General features: G+C 42.9%; 1 protein-coding gene across 2 annotated transcripts; it reads left to right on the forward strand.

The window, feature by feature from the left end:
- Positions 1-279: 279 nt before the first annotated feature.
- Positions 280-10,788, forward strand: LOC129859806 (polypyrimidine tract-binding protein 1-like). Of its 2 annotated transcripts, none has more exons than XM_055929932.1 (17): positions 280-380; positions 1,048-1,104; positions 1,205-1,289; positions 1,825-1,867; positions 2,071-2,243; positions 3,389-3,535; positions 3,713-3,922; positions 4,036-4,146; positions 4,296-4,485; positions 4,651-4,725; positions 5,102-5,238; positions 5,889-5,922; positions 6,430-6,522; positions 6,618-6,707; positions 7,257-7,383; positions 7,468-7,545; positions 9,053-10,788. In XM_055929932.1, exons 1-17 carry the CDS (start codon positions 373-375, stop codon positions 9,183-9,185), a joined length of 1,791 nt encoding a protein of 596 aa, XP_055785907.1. In that variant the 5' UTR covers positions 280-372; the 3' UTR covers positions 9,186-10,788. The 2 variants fall into 2 exon arrangements, with proteins under 2 accessions (XP_055785907.1, XP_055785908.1); XM_055929933.1 differs by having other exon boundaries at positions 281-380; positions 1,271-1,289.
- The last annotated feature ends 4,688 nt before the right edge of the window (positions 10,789-15,476 follow it).

Consider the following 15,476-nt stretch of genomic DNA (forward strand, 5'->3'; position numbering starts at 1 on the left):
GAAACAGGAAAGAAGCAGCATTCGTTGTTTAGTTGCACAGGTTTGCGAGTCAGCTATCCAATACTAGAACATAATAAATCAATGTGCGTCAATGAAAACCATTCTTCGTTATTTTTCCAGGTAAACAAATGCAAAGCAATGGTATGGTTTCACAGTTATTTTGGTCAAGTTTCGGCCGAGAACTTTAAGAGAATGTTATACCCACCCTTTAATGAACCAATCAAATTGCGATACTATGTGTAAGTGCCCGCCCATTTAGGGTTCTTCCAAGTAGCTGGACCAATCAACGAACGCCTCGGTGTATTCAGCCATTTTGTATGAAAATCAAGGAAATCTGCCGCCGCTCCAGAGACCTGTGGATTATATCGAACGATGGAAGGGTGAGTGAAAAATATGTAGTTTCATATCGAAAAGAAACGGAAATAATCTAACCGTAGTTGGACTTTTTTTTACATTTCTTTTTATATACAGCCATGTTGTTATGCAATCTGTTTACTATATTTGTGTTTTCTAGTAGTTTAACGTTTAGTTTGAGACGAGATGATGCGTGAGACTTTCAAACAAGGCTAGCTAGTTAGCATTGTCTGCGCGTGAGCGTGTCCGGAAGAGATGCGAACTAGTTGAAGTTAAGACTTAAGGGTTGTTTAAAAAAATATATATTATACTGCAAATAACAATAAAAGCGCTAGTTGCAGATTTGTTCATGTAGACGAAAATAACCACCTTTTAAAGTATTGCCAAATGTAGTTTAAGAAAAACGCCCATCTTGAATCAACGTGTCTTTGTAGCTAGTTTCCGCATTCCATATGTGCGCTCGTGTTTGTGGAAGGCGAATGTTGTGTGTTCAGGATTAGGTTGAATTGTCGAATAACTCTATGGTTATTAGCTGGTCAGGGGACATTACAATTCAACGAAGTGAACAAACGCAACTTTTCATGAGTCAATTCAGTTTCTAGCTAACTATGAACTTCATAAAGTTAGTAACTAAACTTCCTCTTTCGTCCTGCATTTCCTCGCCTCCGCTCTTTCCCCCCTTTGTCTCAACAGACACAAGTTAGATGCTGATCTGTATCCTATGGGACCTGGCTACGTCACAGACATAGAGTAAGTCTGCTGATAGCTTTTACATTTACAATCAATCTAAAATGTAATGTAAAATGTTGATTGAGTGATTTACTGATTTGCTGATTGGTTGATCTTTTAGGAAAATGCATCCTGCCCTCTTTGGAGTAACTCAAATGAGTAACCCTCCTTTTCTCTCTCTCCCCAGTGTCTCAGTGGGTACCAAGGTAAGCATCTTTTCATTCACAATTTAACTCCTTGTTTTTTTCTCCCTGTCTTTACCCCTGTGTTCTGTGCTAAAACGTTGGTTAAAGTCTCTCTCTCCTCTCTGGCTGTGTCTCTGAGTGCTGTTAGAATGAGTGTCTTCTCATTGTCTCTCTGTCCCAGTCAGTTTTCTAGCCTGGCTGTAACAGTAGCTGTATTGTAGAGAGATAGAGTGAGGCTGCTGGGCCACTCCAGACATGAGCACTATTGACTGACTGACACAGAGCAGTTTCATTAACTGTAGTCTGTATGAGCAAGACCATCTGTCTGACAGACTGCTCCTCTCCAGCCATAACTCTGTTTAATACATTTACCCGGGTCGTATTTGTTGGTGCACGTAGCAAAACCTTTTGCAACAGAAAATGGAAACAAGTTTGTTATTGAGCATGTTCAGGGTTTTCTTCAGTTGGTGCTTAGTGAATACAACCCAGCTAGGCCTGTCTCTGTCTCCATGATGTATGTGGTTATGATCATTGTGAATGTTCCTTTCTCTTCCAGAGGGGATCTGATGAACTCTTCTCCTCCTACATCATGACCCCAGGTGTGTGTGTAGCTGATGGTTAATCAGAATGTTCTGTGCTGTTCTCTAGTAGTTCATGGAAATGTGTCTATTAATCAGAATGTTCTGTGCTGTTCTCTAGTAGTTAATGGTAATGTGTCTGTTAATCAGAATGTTCTGTGCTGTTCTCTAGTAGTTAATGGTGCTAAGAGTAAGAAATTAAAAAGGTGTCTGTGTGTTTGTAGCCAACGGTAATGACAGTAAGAAGTTCAAAGGTGAGATGCGGAGCCCCAGCGCTCCATCGCGTGTCATCCACCTGCGCCAGCTGCCCGGGGACATCCAGGATTCTGAGGTCATCAGCATGGGAATGCCCTTTGGGAAGGTCACCAACCTTCTGATGATGAAGGGAAAGAACCAGGTACGTACGCACACTACAGGTCCTTTACCCTAAAGGTGTTCACACACTCACTACAGATCCTCTACCCTAAAGGTGTTCTCACACTCACTACAGGTCCTCTACCCTAAAGGTGTTCACACACTCACTACAGGTCCTTTACCCTAAAGGTGTTCACACACTCACTACAGGTCCTTTACCCTAAAGGTGTTCACACACTCACTACAGATCCTCTACCCTAAAGGTGTTCACACACACACTACAGGTCCTTTACCCTAAAGGTGTTCACACACTCACTACAGGTCCTCTACCCTAAAGGTGTTCTCACACTCACTACAAGTCCTTTACCCTAAAGGTGTTCTCACACTCACTACAAGTCCTTTACCCTAAAGGTGTTCACACACTCACTACAGGTCCTTTACCCTAAAGGTGTTCTCACACTCACTACAGGTCCTTTACCCTAAAGGTGTTCACACACTCACTACAAGTCCTTTACCCTAAAGGTGTTCACACACACACTCACTACAGGTCCTTTACCCTAAAGGTGTTCTCACACTCACTACAGATCCTCTACCCTAAAGGTGTTCACACACTCACTACAGATCCTCTACCCTAAAGGTGTTCACACACTCACTACAGATCCTCTACCCTAAAGGTGTTCTCACACTCACTACAGGTCCTTTACCCTAAAGGTGTTCACACACTCACTACAGGTCCTCTACCCTAAAGGTGTTCACACACTCACTACAGGTCCTCTACCCTAAAGGTGTTCTCACACTCACTACAGGTCCTTTACCCTAAAGGTGTTCACACACTCACTACAGGTCCTCTACCCTAAAGGTGTTCACACACTCACTACAGGTCCTCTACCCTAAAGGTGTTCTCACTACAGATCCTCTACCCTAAAGGTGTTCTCACACTCACTACAGGTCCTTTACCCTAAAGGTGTTCACACACACACTACAAGTCCTTTACCCTAAAGGTGTTCACACACACACTACAGATCCTCTACCCTAAAGGTGTTCACACACTCACTACAGGTCCTTTACCCTAAAGGTGTTCACACACTCACTACAGGTCCTTTACCCTAAAGGCGTTCACACTCAGGCACACACACACGGTATCCACACACACCTTCCCCGGCTGATCTTATGTATGTGTGTGTGTAGGCGTTCCTGGAGATGAACACTGTGGACCAGGCTCAGACCATGGTGAACTACTACGCTACGGTCACCCCCCTAATCAGACAGCAGCCTGTATTCATGCAGTACAGCAACCACAAGGAACTCAAGACCGACAACTCACCTAACCAAGTGGTAAGAGGACACTTCCACCATTGACTCATACCAATATGAGACTCACTAACTTGTATGTCTGTAGCACATTTGTAAAGCACATTTGTCAAATCAAAGTTTCTTTGTCATATGCAGAGGTTACAGCATAGTGCCCACAGTACAATGTAATAACAGTGAATGTTTTCCCCCTCCCTCCAGAGAGTCCAGGCAGCACTGCAGGCGGTGAATGCTGTCCAGGGTGGCACCATGTTGGGCTCTACCATGACCAGTATGGGGGGTGGGATGGGTGCTACCATGTCAGTTGGAGGGGGAGAGATGGGAGCCAGAGGCATGGCCACCCAGAGCCCTGTCCTTAGAGTCATAGTAGAAAACCTCTTCTACCCTGTCACACTGGAAGTCCTGCACCAGGTACGCACACTCCACCAATGTTTCTTAGTCATGAGTGTGTTCAAATGGTTTTCATTTGCTTGTTGTCAAAATGCCTGCAGCAGGGATGTAACCTGTGGTGTTCTCCCCTGTAGATCTTCTCCAAGTATGGGTCTGTTCTGAAGATCATCACCTTCACTAAGAACAACCAGTTCCAGGCTCTGGTCCAATACGCTGACCCCATGACGGCACAGCACACCAAAATGGTATGTATACCCCCCCCCCCCCCCCATAAAACTTTGATTTCTCCATCTCGCTCTCTCTGCCGGCTCCAGATGGTCAGAACATCAATAATAGATGCTGTAAATGGACTTGCCTGAACTTCCACGCCCCTAATCCCTCTGTGTCTCTGCAGTCTCTAGACGGTCAGAACATCTATAACGGCTGCTGTACTCTGAGGGTGAGTTTCTCCAAGCTGACCAGCCTCAACGTGAAGTTTAACAACGATAAGAGCCGTGACTACACCAGACCTGACCTTTCTACTGGAGAGCAACACAACCCTCAGTCTGGAATGGACCAGCACGCGATGGCTGCTGCCGCCTTCGGTAACACACACACTTTAGACCGGTGTTTTTCAAACTTGTTTTGTACCAGGAGCTAGCACGTAGCTACCAGGGTGCTCTTCTGGAGACTGTCAAACTGACACTGAAATCAGACTCATGTCTTTTCCCCTTCCCTCTCCCTCTATCCCACCTTCTATCTCTTTCCAGGGTCTCCAGGTCTGATCTCAGCATCTCCTTATGGACACGGATTCCCCCAGGCCTTCACTCTACAGCAGGCTGCAGGTACATCCTCACATCTTTATCTTTATGTACATATTCTTTATCCCTTTACACTTGCGTGTATACGGTAGTAGTTGTGGAATTGTTAGGTTAGATTACTTGTTGTTATTACTGCATTGTCGGAACTAGAAGCACAAGCATTTCGCTACACTCGCATTAACATCTGCTAACCATGTGTATGTGACTAATAAAATTTGATTTGATTTGACATTGACACAGTCAGCTGGTTCACTCTACCTGTAGCCTACTACAAACCTGTTCTTACTCCGTTTATTACATAGCTATTACTACATTGTCAAATCATCGGTCGGTCTACTCCAGCTGCACAGGTTGGCCCTGGTGCTTGAGATAACATGTGTGTTTCTTTGTGTGTGTCTAGGTCTGTCTATGCCCGGTGCCTTGGCGTCATTCGGTATGGGTCCAGGGGGCATGGCCGCTAGTCGTCTCGGCCTGCAAGCCCTCGGCGGTGGAGGAGGACAAGCTGGTGTCCTATTGGTCAGCAACCTCAACCCAGAGGTCAGGACTGTTACTACCCACACATTCTTTCTCTCACCCACAAGCACACCAGTATACATCCTTTATCGTACAAGCACACCATAGTAAACTTTTCCTCTTAGCCCTTTAAATGGGTGTGTCTCCACAGTTTAGAACTAACAGTCTTCTGTTATCTTCCATTTCATGGCTTCCTTTTTGTATATTCTTGAGTTGCTGAGACACAATAGTCCTTATATAGAAACACCCCCAATGTTATTGTACTGTATTATCTGACCTGTACTGTTGCATTGTTAATATGTCTCTTTTCTCCTAGTGTTGCCATAGTGACAGTGTTTTAGACACTTTTGTGTTTACTGACCTTGTTCTTTTCTTTACCTCCTTTTCTTTTATTCTCTCCCTCCCCATCTCATCCTGCTCTTTGCCCTTTATAAAAACCCACTCCTATGCCAACTCTTTCTTCTCATCTTTCTCTCTCTCTCTCCCCCCTATCTCTCTTTCTCCTCCTCTCCCTCTCTTTCTCCTCCATGTGATCCTCCCGTGGACCTCTTGGCTGCTGACTGCTGGACTCCATCCCTCCATCCCTGACTCCTCTCCTCCCCCACTTTACCCCTGTCCCCTCCCTTTTTCTCCCCCCTCCCTGGTTCCTCTACCTCCCCCTGCTGTTTATAAAGAGCGTTACACCAAACTGCCTCTTTATTCTCTTTGGTATGTTATAAGCCTTTCGTTTCCCTTTATGACTTTAGATTTTACATTTACCTACTGTTACCAATAATATTATATCATCACTGTACCTACCTCATTCAGTCTTCATTTACCCTTATATTGACCTAAATATTTATGTTTATTATTTTATCATTCTTTAATCTGTTTCACTTTATATATTTATTTAATTACCAACTGGTACTGAATCTAACTATCTGTTACCTGGGCTGGTTTTTGTGTTGTGGTCTGTCTGCGCTGTTGGTCGGTCTGTCTCTGAATCAGAAATCCAAGCTCTCCTTTACATGAATCAGTCATTTCATTTCAATGGCCAGAACTGAGTAGTGTGGTGGTATAGAACCTGTTGTCTGGGCATTACAGTAGTCTAGTCTGTCTGCTGTTGATCAAGACGATCACATTGCAACACTGACATTACAACTAAGATGCATTTTCTTCATGAAAAATGCATCTGGTCTGGAGTGTGTGCTGTGTTTTAACCTGTGTGTTCTCCAGGTGTGTATGGCGACGTGATGAGAGTGAAGATTCTGTTCAATAAGAAGGACAATGCTCTGGTCCAGATGGCTGATGGCACACAGGCTCAGCTAGGTACTGTGTGTATGTGACCGTGCGTCTGTGTGTGCGTTGAAGTAGTTAGTAGCACGTGTGTGTTTTGGTGTTTGACGGGCTTGTCTTCTCCTCAGCGATGAGCCACCTGAACGGGGTGCGTCTCCAGGGCCGGTCTCTACGTGTCTCCATGTCTAAACACACCACCGTACAGCTGCCCAGAGAAGGTATGTACACACACTACCATGTCTAAACACACAGCTGCCCAGAGAAGGTATGTACACACACTACCATGTCTAAACACACAGCTGCCCAGAGATGGTATGTACACACACTGCCATGTCTAAACACACAGCTGCCCAGAGAAGGTATGTACACACACTACCATGTCTAAACACACAGCTGCCTAGAGACAGTATGCACACACACTACCATGTCTAAACACACAGCTGCCCAGAGAAGGTATGTACACACACTACCATGTCTAAACACACCACCGTACAGCTGCCCAGAGACTCTATGTACACACACTACCATGTCTAAACACACCACCGTACAGCTGCCCAGAGACGATATGCACACACACTACCATGTCTAAACACACAGCTGCCCAGAGATGGTATGTACACACACTACCATGTCTAAACACACAGCTGCCCAGAGAAGGTATGTACACACACTACCATGTCTAAACACACAGCTGCCCAGAGATGGTATGGACCGTCTAACATCCACTACTGTTGTGTCATGACATGTTCTACTCTATCCTATTCAAGGCCATGAGGACCAGGGGTTGACTAAGGACTATGCCACCTCTCCTCTCCACCGTTTTAAGAAGCCTGGCTCCAAAAACTACAACAACATCTACCCTCCCTCTGGCACACTGCACCTCTCCAACATACCGTACGTACACACACACACACAACATCCCCTTTGTTTGAAAGTGTCCTGTTGTTTTCTCTGCTAATGCTTTCTCTTTCTCTCTAGTCCTGCAGTAGGAGAGGAGGATCTGAAGGCACTGTTCAGCAGTTCAGGAGCTTCAGTCACGGCCTTCAAGTTCTTCCAGTAAGTCTAAACATCCAGCTACACTTTTGACATCACTACCTAATGATCAAATCAAATGTTATTTGTCACATGCGCCGAATACAACAAGTGTAGTAGACCTTACCGTGAAATGCTTCCTTACAAGCCCTTAATCAACAATGCAGTTCAAGAAGAGTTAAGAAAATATTTATCAGGTAGACTAAAATAAAAAGTAACACACGGTTATATACAGGGGGCACCAGTACTGAGTCAGTGTGGAGGCTATATACAGGGGGCACCGGTACCGAGTCAGTGTGGAGGCTATATACAGGGGGCACCGGTACTGAGTCAGTGTGGAGGCTATATACAGGGGGCACCGGTACTGAGTCAGTGTGGAGGCTATATACAGGGGGTACCGGTACTGAGTCAGTGTGGGGGCTATATACAGGGGGCACCGGTACTGAGTCAGTGTGGAGGCTATATACAGGGGGTACCGGTACTGAGTCAGTGTGGAGGCTATATACAGGGGGCACCGGTACCGAGTCAGTGTGGAGGTTATATACAGGGAGTACCGGTACCGAGTCAGTGTGGGGGCTATATACAGGGAGTACCGGTACCGAGTCATTGTGGAGGTTATATACAGGGAGTACCGGTACCGAGTCAGTGTGGAGGTTATATACAGGGAGTACCGGTACCGAGTCATTGTGGAGGTTATATACAGGGAGTACCGGTACCGAGTCATTGTGGAGGTTATATACAGGGAGTACCGGTACCGAGTCATTGTGGAGGTTATATACAGGGAGTACCGGTACCGAGTCAGTGTGGAGGTTATATACAGGGAGTACCGGTACCGAGTCAGTGTGGGGGCTATATACAGGGAGTACCGGTACCGAGTCATTGTGGAGGTTATATACAGGGAGTACCGGTACCGAGTCATTGTGGAGGTTATATACAGGGGGTACCGAGTCATTGTGGAGGTTATATACAGGGGGTACCGGTACCGAGTCATTGTGGAGGTTATATACAGGGGGTACCGAGTCATTGTGGAGGTTATAGACAGGGGGTACCGAGTCAGTGTACGGGTTAGTTGAGGTTAAGACAGGTTAGTTGAGGTAATTGATGTGCTTGTCTTTACGACATCTTTACCTACTGATGTAATAGTCTTTGTGGCATCACTACCCGACGATGTAATGGTCTTTATGACGTCACTACCCAGTGGTGGAATGGTCTTTATCGCATCACTACCTGATGATGTACTAGTCGTTATCGCATCACTACTTGATGATGTACTAGTCTTTATCGCATCACTACTTGATGATGTACTAGTCGTTATCGCATCACTACTTGATGATGTACTAGTCGTTATCGCATCACTACCTGATGATGTACTAGTCTTTATCGCATCACTACCTGATGATGTACTAGTCGTTATCGCATCACTACTTGATGATGTACTAGTCGTTATTGCATCACTACCTGATGATGTACTAGTCTTTATTGCATCACTACTTGATGTAATGGGGAATCCTCTTTCCTGGTGTGTGTATAGGAAGGACCGTAAGATGGCTCTGATCCAGATGAGCTCAGTGGAGGAAGCTGTTGAGAGTCTCATCGAGTTCCACAACCATGACCTGGGAGATAACCACCACCTCAGAGTGTCTTTCTCCAAATCCACAATCTAACACAATCTCTCTCTCTCTCTCTCACTCACACACACACACACACACACACACACAGTTACTACAGAGTATAGACCAAACCTGTTCATCAGAATGCCTTCCATGTCGTTTGTATGTCAAGTCTTATTCCACACGAGACACACTTAATCATTCCTTTATACTTTTAAAAAAGTTTTATCATTATTTACGTTTACTATGGATATAATCGGTTCATATTTTATTTTAGTAGTTCTACTTCTATGGAGGGAAACTCACAGAACTCTCCAAGATGCACGTCTAGTATTTCTGTTTCTATACTCTTCAGAATGCACATCTAGTCTTTCTGTTTCTAGATTACAATGTTTTATATTTTCCATTTGATATACTTTAAAAAAAATCCATTTAATGTTTTCTGTTTCTACTGTCTGTTCTTGGGATCTTCACCACTAGTCATATTGATCTAACAAAATGCCTTTCAGCAACAGTCTAGTGCCTTAACCAGACCAGCCGGCTAGCCTTTCCATGCTATTACATTGATTTTATACGATAGGACTCTCAAATAAGCTTTTTCTTTGAACATCAATAATTTGATTTGAAATATATGGCTGTGGTCTTCCCTTTTGATTTCTAGATGTACACTATGCATTCCATTTGTATTTTTGTAACATTGGTAGTTCTATACTCTATCATTTTCTATACCGTTTGATATCTACCAGTCACTGTGCATCAAGTCTTAATTCTTGCTCCAGAGGTGCCACTTAAAATCATGCAGCATTTAGTCTTTAGTGCCTACTTCACCCCTAATATTTTACACACACACACACACACACATGCAATACTCCAATTTTATTTCATACAGCCTTAGATATTTGGTGCCTACAACACATGTATGTATTACCTTTGTTCTGGCACTGACTGCTGTAGATTCTTCTGTAGCATAAGCGGTTTCATGTAGCTATTGATGGTTGATGTTATTGAGGACCAAAGTACCTACCACCCCTGCTATTTAAACAATCCTTGTCAGTTTAAAAGACAATGTTCTAAACTCTCTTTTCTCCCACTGGTTTGATTCTATGGTCCAAATTGAAAGACTGCCTCTAGGGATTTGATTTTGTTTTCATTTTATACCTAATCAGTCAGCCACTAGATTTAAAAAGTCATTTTGAGTGAGTTATACCTTGAATTTGTGATATTTGGTGTCTTATCTCATTTCTGTTTAATTACAGTACAATTCCTCTGTTGTTAGAGTACTTTAAGCATGAATATATACTGTATGTTGACCTAGTTGATGATATCATAGTGGATAGCTGTGATGTAGTTCTGTATTCCTCTCCTGGTAACGGTTGTCGCTTTCATTTTCCATTATGGGTTTCATTGGGGTCAGGGGTCAACAGGATGTGATGCCATGAAGCAGTGGGAGGGTTTTTGTCTGTCTATATTTAGTGTTTTTGTACCACAGTGATTTGGATTAAATATTCAATTTCATTCCAACATGTATATTTTGATATATAGTTAACAAACGTTGATTCCAACATGTATATTTTGATATAAAGGTAATGCCAGCTTTCTCTGGAGGGCTGTAAAGATGAGTTTTGTATCACAAAGAAATTAAACTTAATGGAACACAGCCTTGTGTCTGTGTTTTTTATGTTTGTTGATTTCCAAATGGCCCTCTAGTCTCAAGGCACTACCCCTGGCCCCTACTCCCTATAGGCACACTTGTAGATCTGAAAGGATTTGAGCGGTTTTAGGAAGCTTCTCTGCCTTCTGATAGGCTTGGGAATCTGGTCAATCCCTGTATGGCCACTTGGTGGAGCCAGAGCCATGTATAGGGATACAGTATACATCACTATCCAGGAAAATAATACGGCACTAGGTGGAGCCATCTCTCGCTCTGACTTTGTCCCCACTGATACAGAGGTGACTTTACCTTGTGATTATTTCTCTGACTGTCCTTACTGCTACAGAGGTTACTTTTTCGCCAATTAGATACGATTAAATGCATAGAAATAGGCAAATAATTGACTTGAACTACCGTTCTATTCATTATATTTCTATGCATGTAATCCTATCTGATAACTGAAATCCAGATAGTTAACTTTAGGAAAACTGGGCCCTGGTGATTACCTTTGTGACATTTTCTTGTAATTTTACTCCTAGGACATTGCTTTGGTGACAATGCCTTCTGTTCAGTGCTCATGTCCCACTTATAACCGTAGGGGTCTGACGGTGGTGATGAAATAGTAGTAATTTCCCACCCACACAGTTGGATTTTCTTCAATATACAGTACCAGTCAATAGTTTGGACACACCTACTCATTCAGGGGTTTTTCTCTATTTTTACTATGTTCAACATTGTAGAATAGTAGTGAAGACATCACAACTATTAAATTACACATGGAATCATGTAGTAACCAAAAAAAGTGTTAAACAAATCAATATGTTTTATATTTGAGATTCTTCAAAGTAGCCACCCTCTGCCTTGATGACAGCTTTGCAAACTCTTGGCATTTTCTCAACCAGCTTCACCTGGAATGTTTTTCCCACAGTTTTTAAGGAGTTCCCACATATGCTGAGCACTTGTTGGCTGATTTTCCTTCACTCTGTGGTCCAACTCATCCCAAACCATCTCAATTGGGTTGAGGTTGGGTGATAGTGGAGGCCAGGTTATCTTATGCAGCACTCCATCACTCTCCTTCTTGGTCAAATAGCCCTTACACAGCTTGGAGGTGTGTTAGGTCATTGTCCTGTTGAAAGACAAATGATAGTCCCACTAAGTGCAAACCAGATGGGATGGAGTATCGCTGCAGAATGCTATGGTAGCCATGCTGGTTAAGTGTGCCTTGAATTCTAAATAAATCACAGTGTCACCAGCAAAGCACCATCACACCTCCTCCATGCTTCACGAGGGGGAACCACACATGCGGAGATAATCCATTCACCTACTCTGCGTCGGTTGGAACCAAAAATCTCAAATTTAGACTCATCGGACCAAAGGACAGATTGCTTGTGTTTCTTGGCCCAAACAAGTCTCTTCTTCTTATTGGTGTCCTTTAGTAGGGGTTTCTTTGCAATTTGACCATGAAGGCTTGATTCATGCAGTCTCTGAACAGTTGATGTTGAGATGTGTCTGTTACTTGAACTCTGTGAAGCATTTATTTGGGTTGCAATTTCTGAGGCTTTTTTGGTTACTACATACAGTGGGGAGAACAAGTATTTGATACACTGATGATTTTGCAGGTTTTCCTACTTACAAAGCATGTAGAGGTCTGTAATTTTGATCATTGGTACACTTCAACTGTGAGAGACGGAATCTATAACAAAAATCCAGAAAATCACATTGTATGATTTTTAAGTAATTAATTTGCATTTTATTGCATGACATAAGTATTTGATCACCTACCAACCAGTAAGAATTCCGGCTCTCACAGACCTGTTAGTTTTTCTCTAAGAAAAGCTCCTGTTCTCCACTCATTACCTGTATTAACTGCACCTGTTTTAATGCATTACCTGTATAAAAGACACTTGTCCACACACTCAATCAAACAGACTCCAACCTCTCCACAATGGCCAAGACCAGAGAGCTGTGTAAGGACATCAGGGATACAATTGTAGACCTGCACAAGGCTGGGATGGGCTACAGGACAATAGGCAAGCAGCTTGGTGAGAAAACAACAACTGTTGGCGCAATTTATTAGAAAATGGAAGAAGTTCAAGATGACGGTCAATCACCCTCGGTCTGGGGCTCCATGCAAGATCTCACCTCGTGGGGCATCAATGATCATGAGGAAGGTGAGGGATCAGCCCAGAACTACACGGCAGGACCTGGTCAATGACATGAAGAGAGCTGGGACCACAGTCTCAAAGAAAACCATTAGTAACACACTTCGCCGTCATGGATTAAAATCCTGCAGCGCACGCAAGGTCCCCCTGCTCAAGCCAGCGCATGTCCAGGCCCGTCTGAAGTTTGCCAATGACCATCTGGATGATCCAGAGGAGCAATCGGAGAAGGTCATGTGGTCTGATGAGACAAAAATAGAGCTTTTTGGTCTAAACTCCACTCGCCGTGTTTGGAGAAAGAAGAAGGATGAGTACAACCCCAAGAACACCATCCCAACCGTGAAGCACGGAGGTGGAAACATCATTCTTTGGGGATGCTTTTCTGCAAAGGGGACAGGACGACTGCACCGTATTGAGGGGAGGATGGATGGGGCCATGTATCGCGAGATCTTGGCCCACAACCTCCTTCCCTCAGTAAGAGCATTGAAGATGGGTCGTTGCTGGGTCTTCCAGCATGACAACGACCCGAAACAAACATCGAGGGCAACTAAGGAGTGGCTCCGTAAGAAGCATCTCAAGGTCCTGGAGTGGCCTAGCCAGTCTCCAGACCTGAACCCAATAGAAAATCTTTGGAGGGAGCTGAAAGTCCGTATTGCCCAGCGACAGCCCCGAAACCTGAAGGATCTGGAGAAGGTCTGTATGGAGGAGTGGGCCAAAATCCCTGCTGCAGTGTGTGCAAACCTGGTCAAGAACTACAGGAAACGTATGATCTCTGTAATTGCAAACAAAGGTTCCTGTACCAAATATTAAGTTCTGCTTTTCTGATGTATCAAATACTTATGTCATGCAATAAAATGCAAATTAATTACTTAAAAATCATACAATGTGATTTTCTGGATTTTTGTTTTAGATTCCGTCTCTCACAGTTGAAGTGTACCTATGATAAAAATTAGCAGACCTCTACGTGCTTTGTAAGTAGGAAAACCTGCAAAATCGGCAGTGTAACAAATACTTGTTCTCCCCACTGTATGTGCTATTTCATAGTTTTGATGTCTTCACTATTATTCTACAATGTAGAAAATAGTACAAATAAAGAAAAACCCTGGAATGAGTAGGTGCGTCCAAACTTTTGACTGGTACTATATTTTTATTTTATATATTTCATAACTGTCCTTGTAAAAAAAAAAACTGATCTGTCATTATCCTGCATATGAAGCGGGCCAGTAACCGGAGGGTTGCCAAATCAGATCCCAGGGCTCATGGGGAATATCTGCCGGGAGTGAGCAGACAGCCGGAGGGCTGCTGGCAGTGGCCTCTATCCCATGTCCTACATACTGCCTTTGAGCCCTTGAGCAAGGCACTTAAGCTCACACAGCTCCAGGGTTACTCAACCCTGTTCTGCTCGTGTGTTGGGTTGGGCAGAGCATCTACAAGCTACTTCATCCTCCTGCATGTGTGTTTAAACATGCACGCTGCAGACCGGCAGAGAGATGGAGAGGAGCGACACAGGAGACTAGAAGGGAGGGGTAGAGGAGGGATGTGAGGTGTGTGTTTAAACATGCGTGCTCCAGACAGCCACCGTATGAATAATTCAATCAGACAGTCAGACCACATGCAGCTGGGTCTGGGTTTTTTGGGTTAGGATGGTTAGTTTATTATTAATTTAGGTTAGGATGGTTAGTTTATTATTAATTTAGGTTATGATGGTTAGAATGGTTAGTTTATTATTAATTTATTTAGGTTATGATGGTTAGAATGGTTAGTTTATTATTCATTTATTTAGGTTATGATGGTTAGAATGGTTAGTTTATTATTTATTTCGGTTATGATGGTTAGAATGGTTAGTTTATTATTAATTTATTTCGGTTATGATGGTCAGAATGGTTAGTTTATAAAAAAAAATGTTAGGTTAGGATGGTTACTTTATTCAAATCACATTTTTATTGGTCACATACACATTTGGTGGATGTAGCGAAATGCTTGTTATTCATTTATTTAGGTTATGATGGTTAGAATGGTTAGTTTATTATTCATTTATTTAGGTTAGAATGGTTAGTTTATTATTTATTTTGGTTATGATGGTTAGAATGGTTAGTTTATTATTAATTTATTTTGGTTATGATGATTAGAATGGTTAGTTTATTATTAATTTATTTTGGTTATGATGGTTAGAATAGTTTATTACACAGAGCAGACCCAGTATGCTAGTAGATGTATTATTTTACAGCTGTATTTGGGTTATATTGGTTATGATGGGGGTATATATATATAGGTCTGTTCATACAAATAAGTATTTATTCTTACAATACTCTTAATACTAAGAATGTAGTAATACCTTAATTGTACAAAAAAGGTGTTATAATAACTTGATTACACGACTTGATTTGTAAAGATGTAGTAACTGGATTGACAGTGATAATCTAACCTAACACTGTCAGTATTATCCTAACCCATGTTATGTATATGTGGATACATACAGTTTAATACAGCTGAACTAAGCGGCTTCAGAGCCTCGAGAGCAGTGAGTCAGACACT

This window comes from Salvelinus fontinalis, chromosome 7 (genome assembly GCF_029448725.1).
Source record: "Salvelinus fontinalis isolate EN_2023a chromosome 7, ASM2944872v1, whole genome shotgun sequence".
In the NCBI taxonomy this organism is placed as follows: Eukaryota; Metazoa; Chordata; class Actinopteri; order Salmoniformes; family Salmonidae; genus Salvelinus; species Salvelinus fontinalis.

Coding starts and splice junctions, on each gene's coding strand:
- LOC129859806 (XM_055929932.1), top strand. Junction 1,105..1,204: donor GGCTACGTCACAGACATAGA/GTAAGTCTGCTG, acceptor TTGATCTTTTAG/GAAAATGCATCCTGCCCTCT. Junction 1,868..2,070: donor CTCCTACATCATGACCCCAG/GTGTGTGTGTAG, acceptor GTGTGTTTGTAG/CCAACGGTAATGACAGTAAG.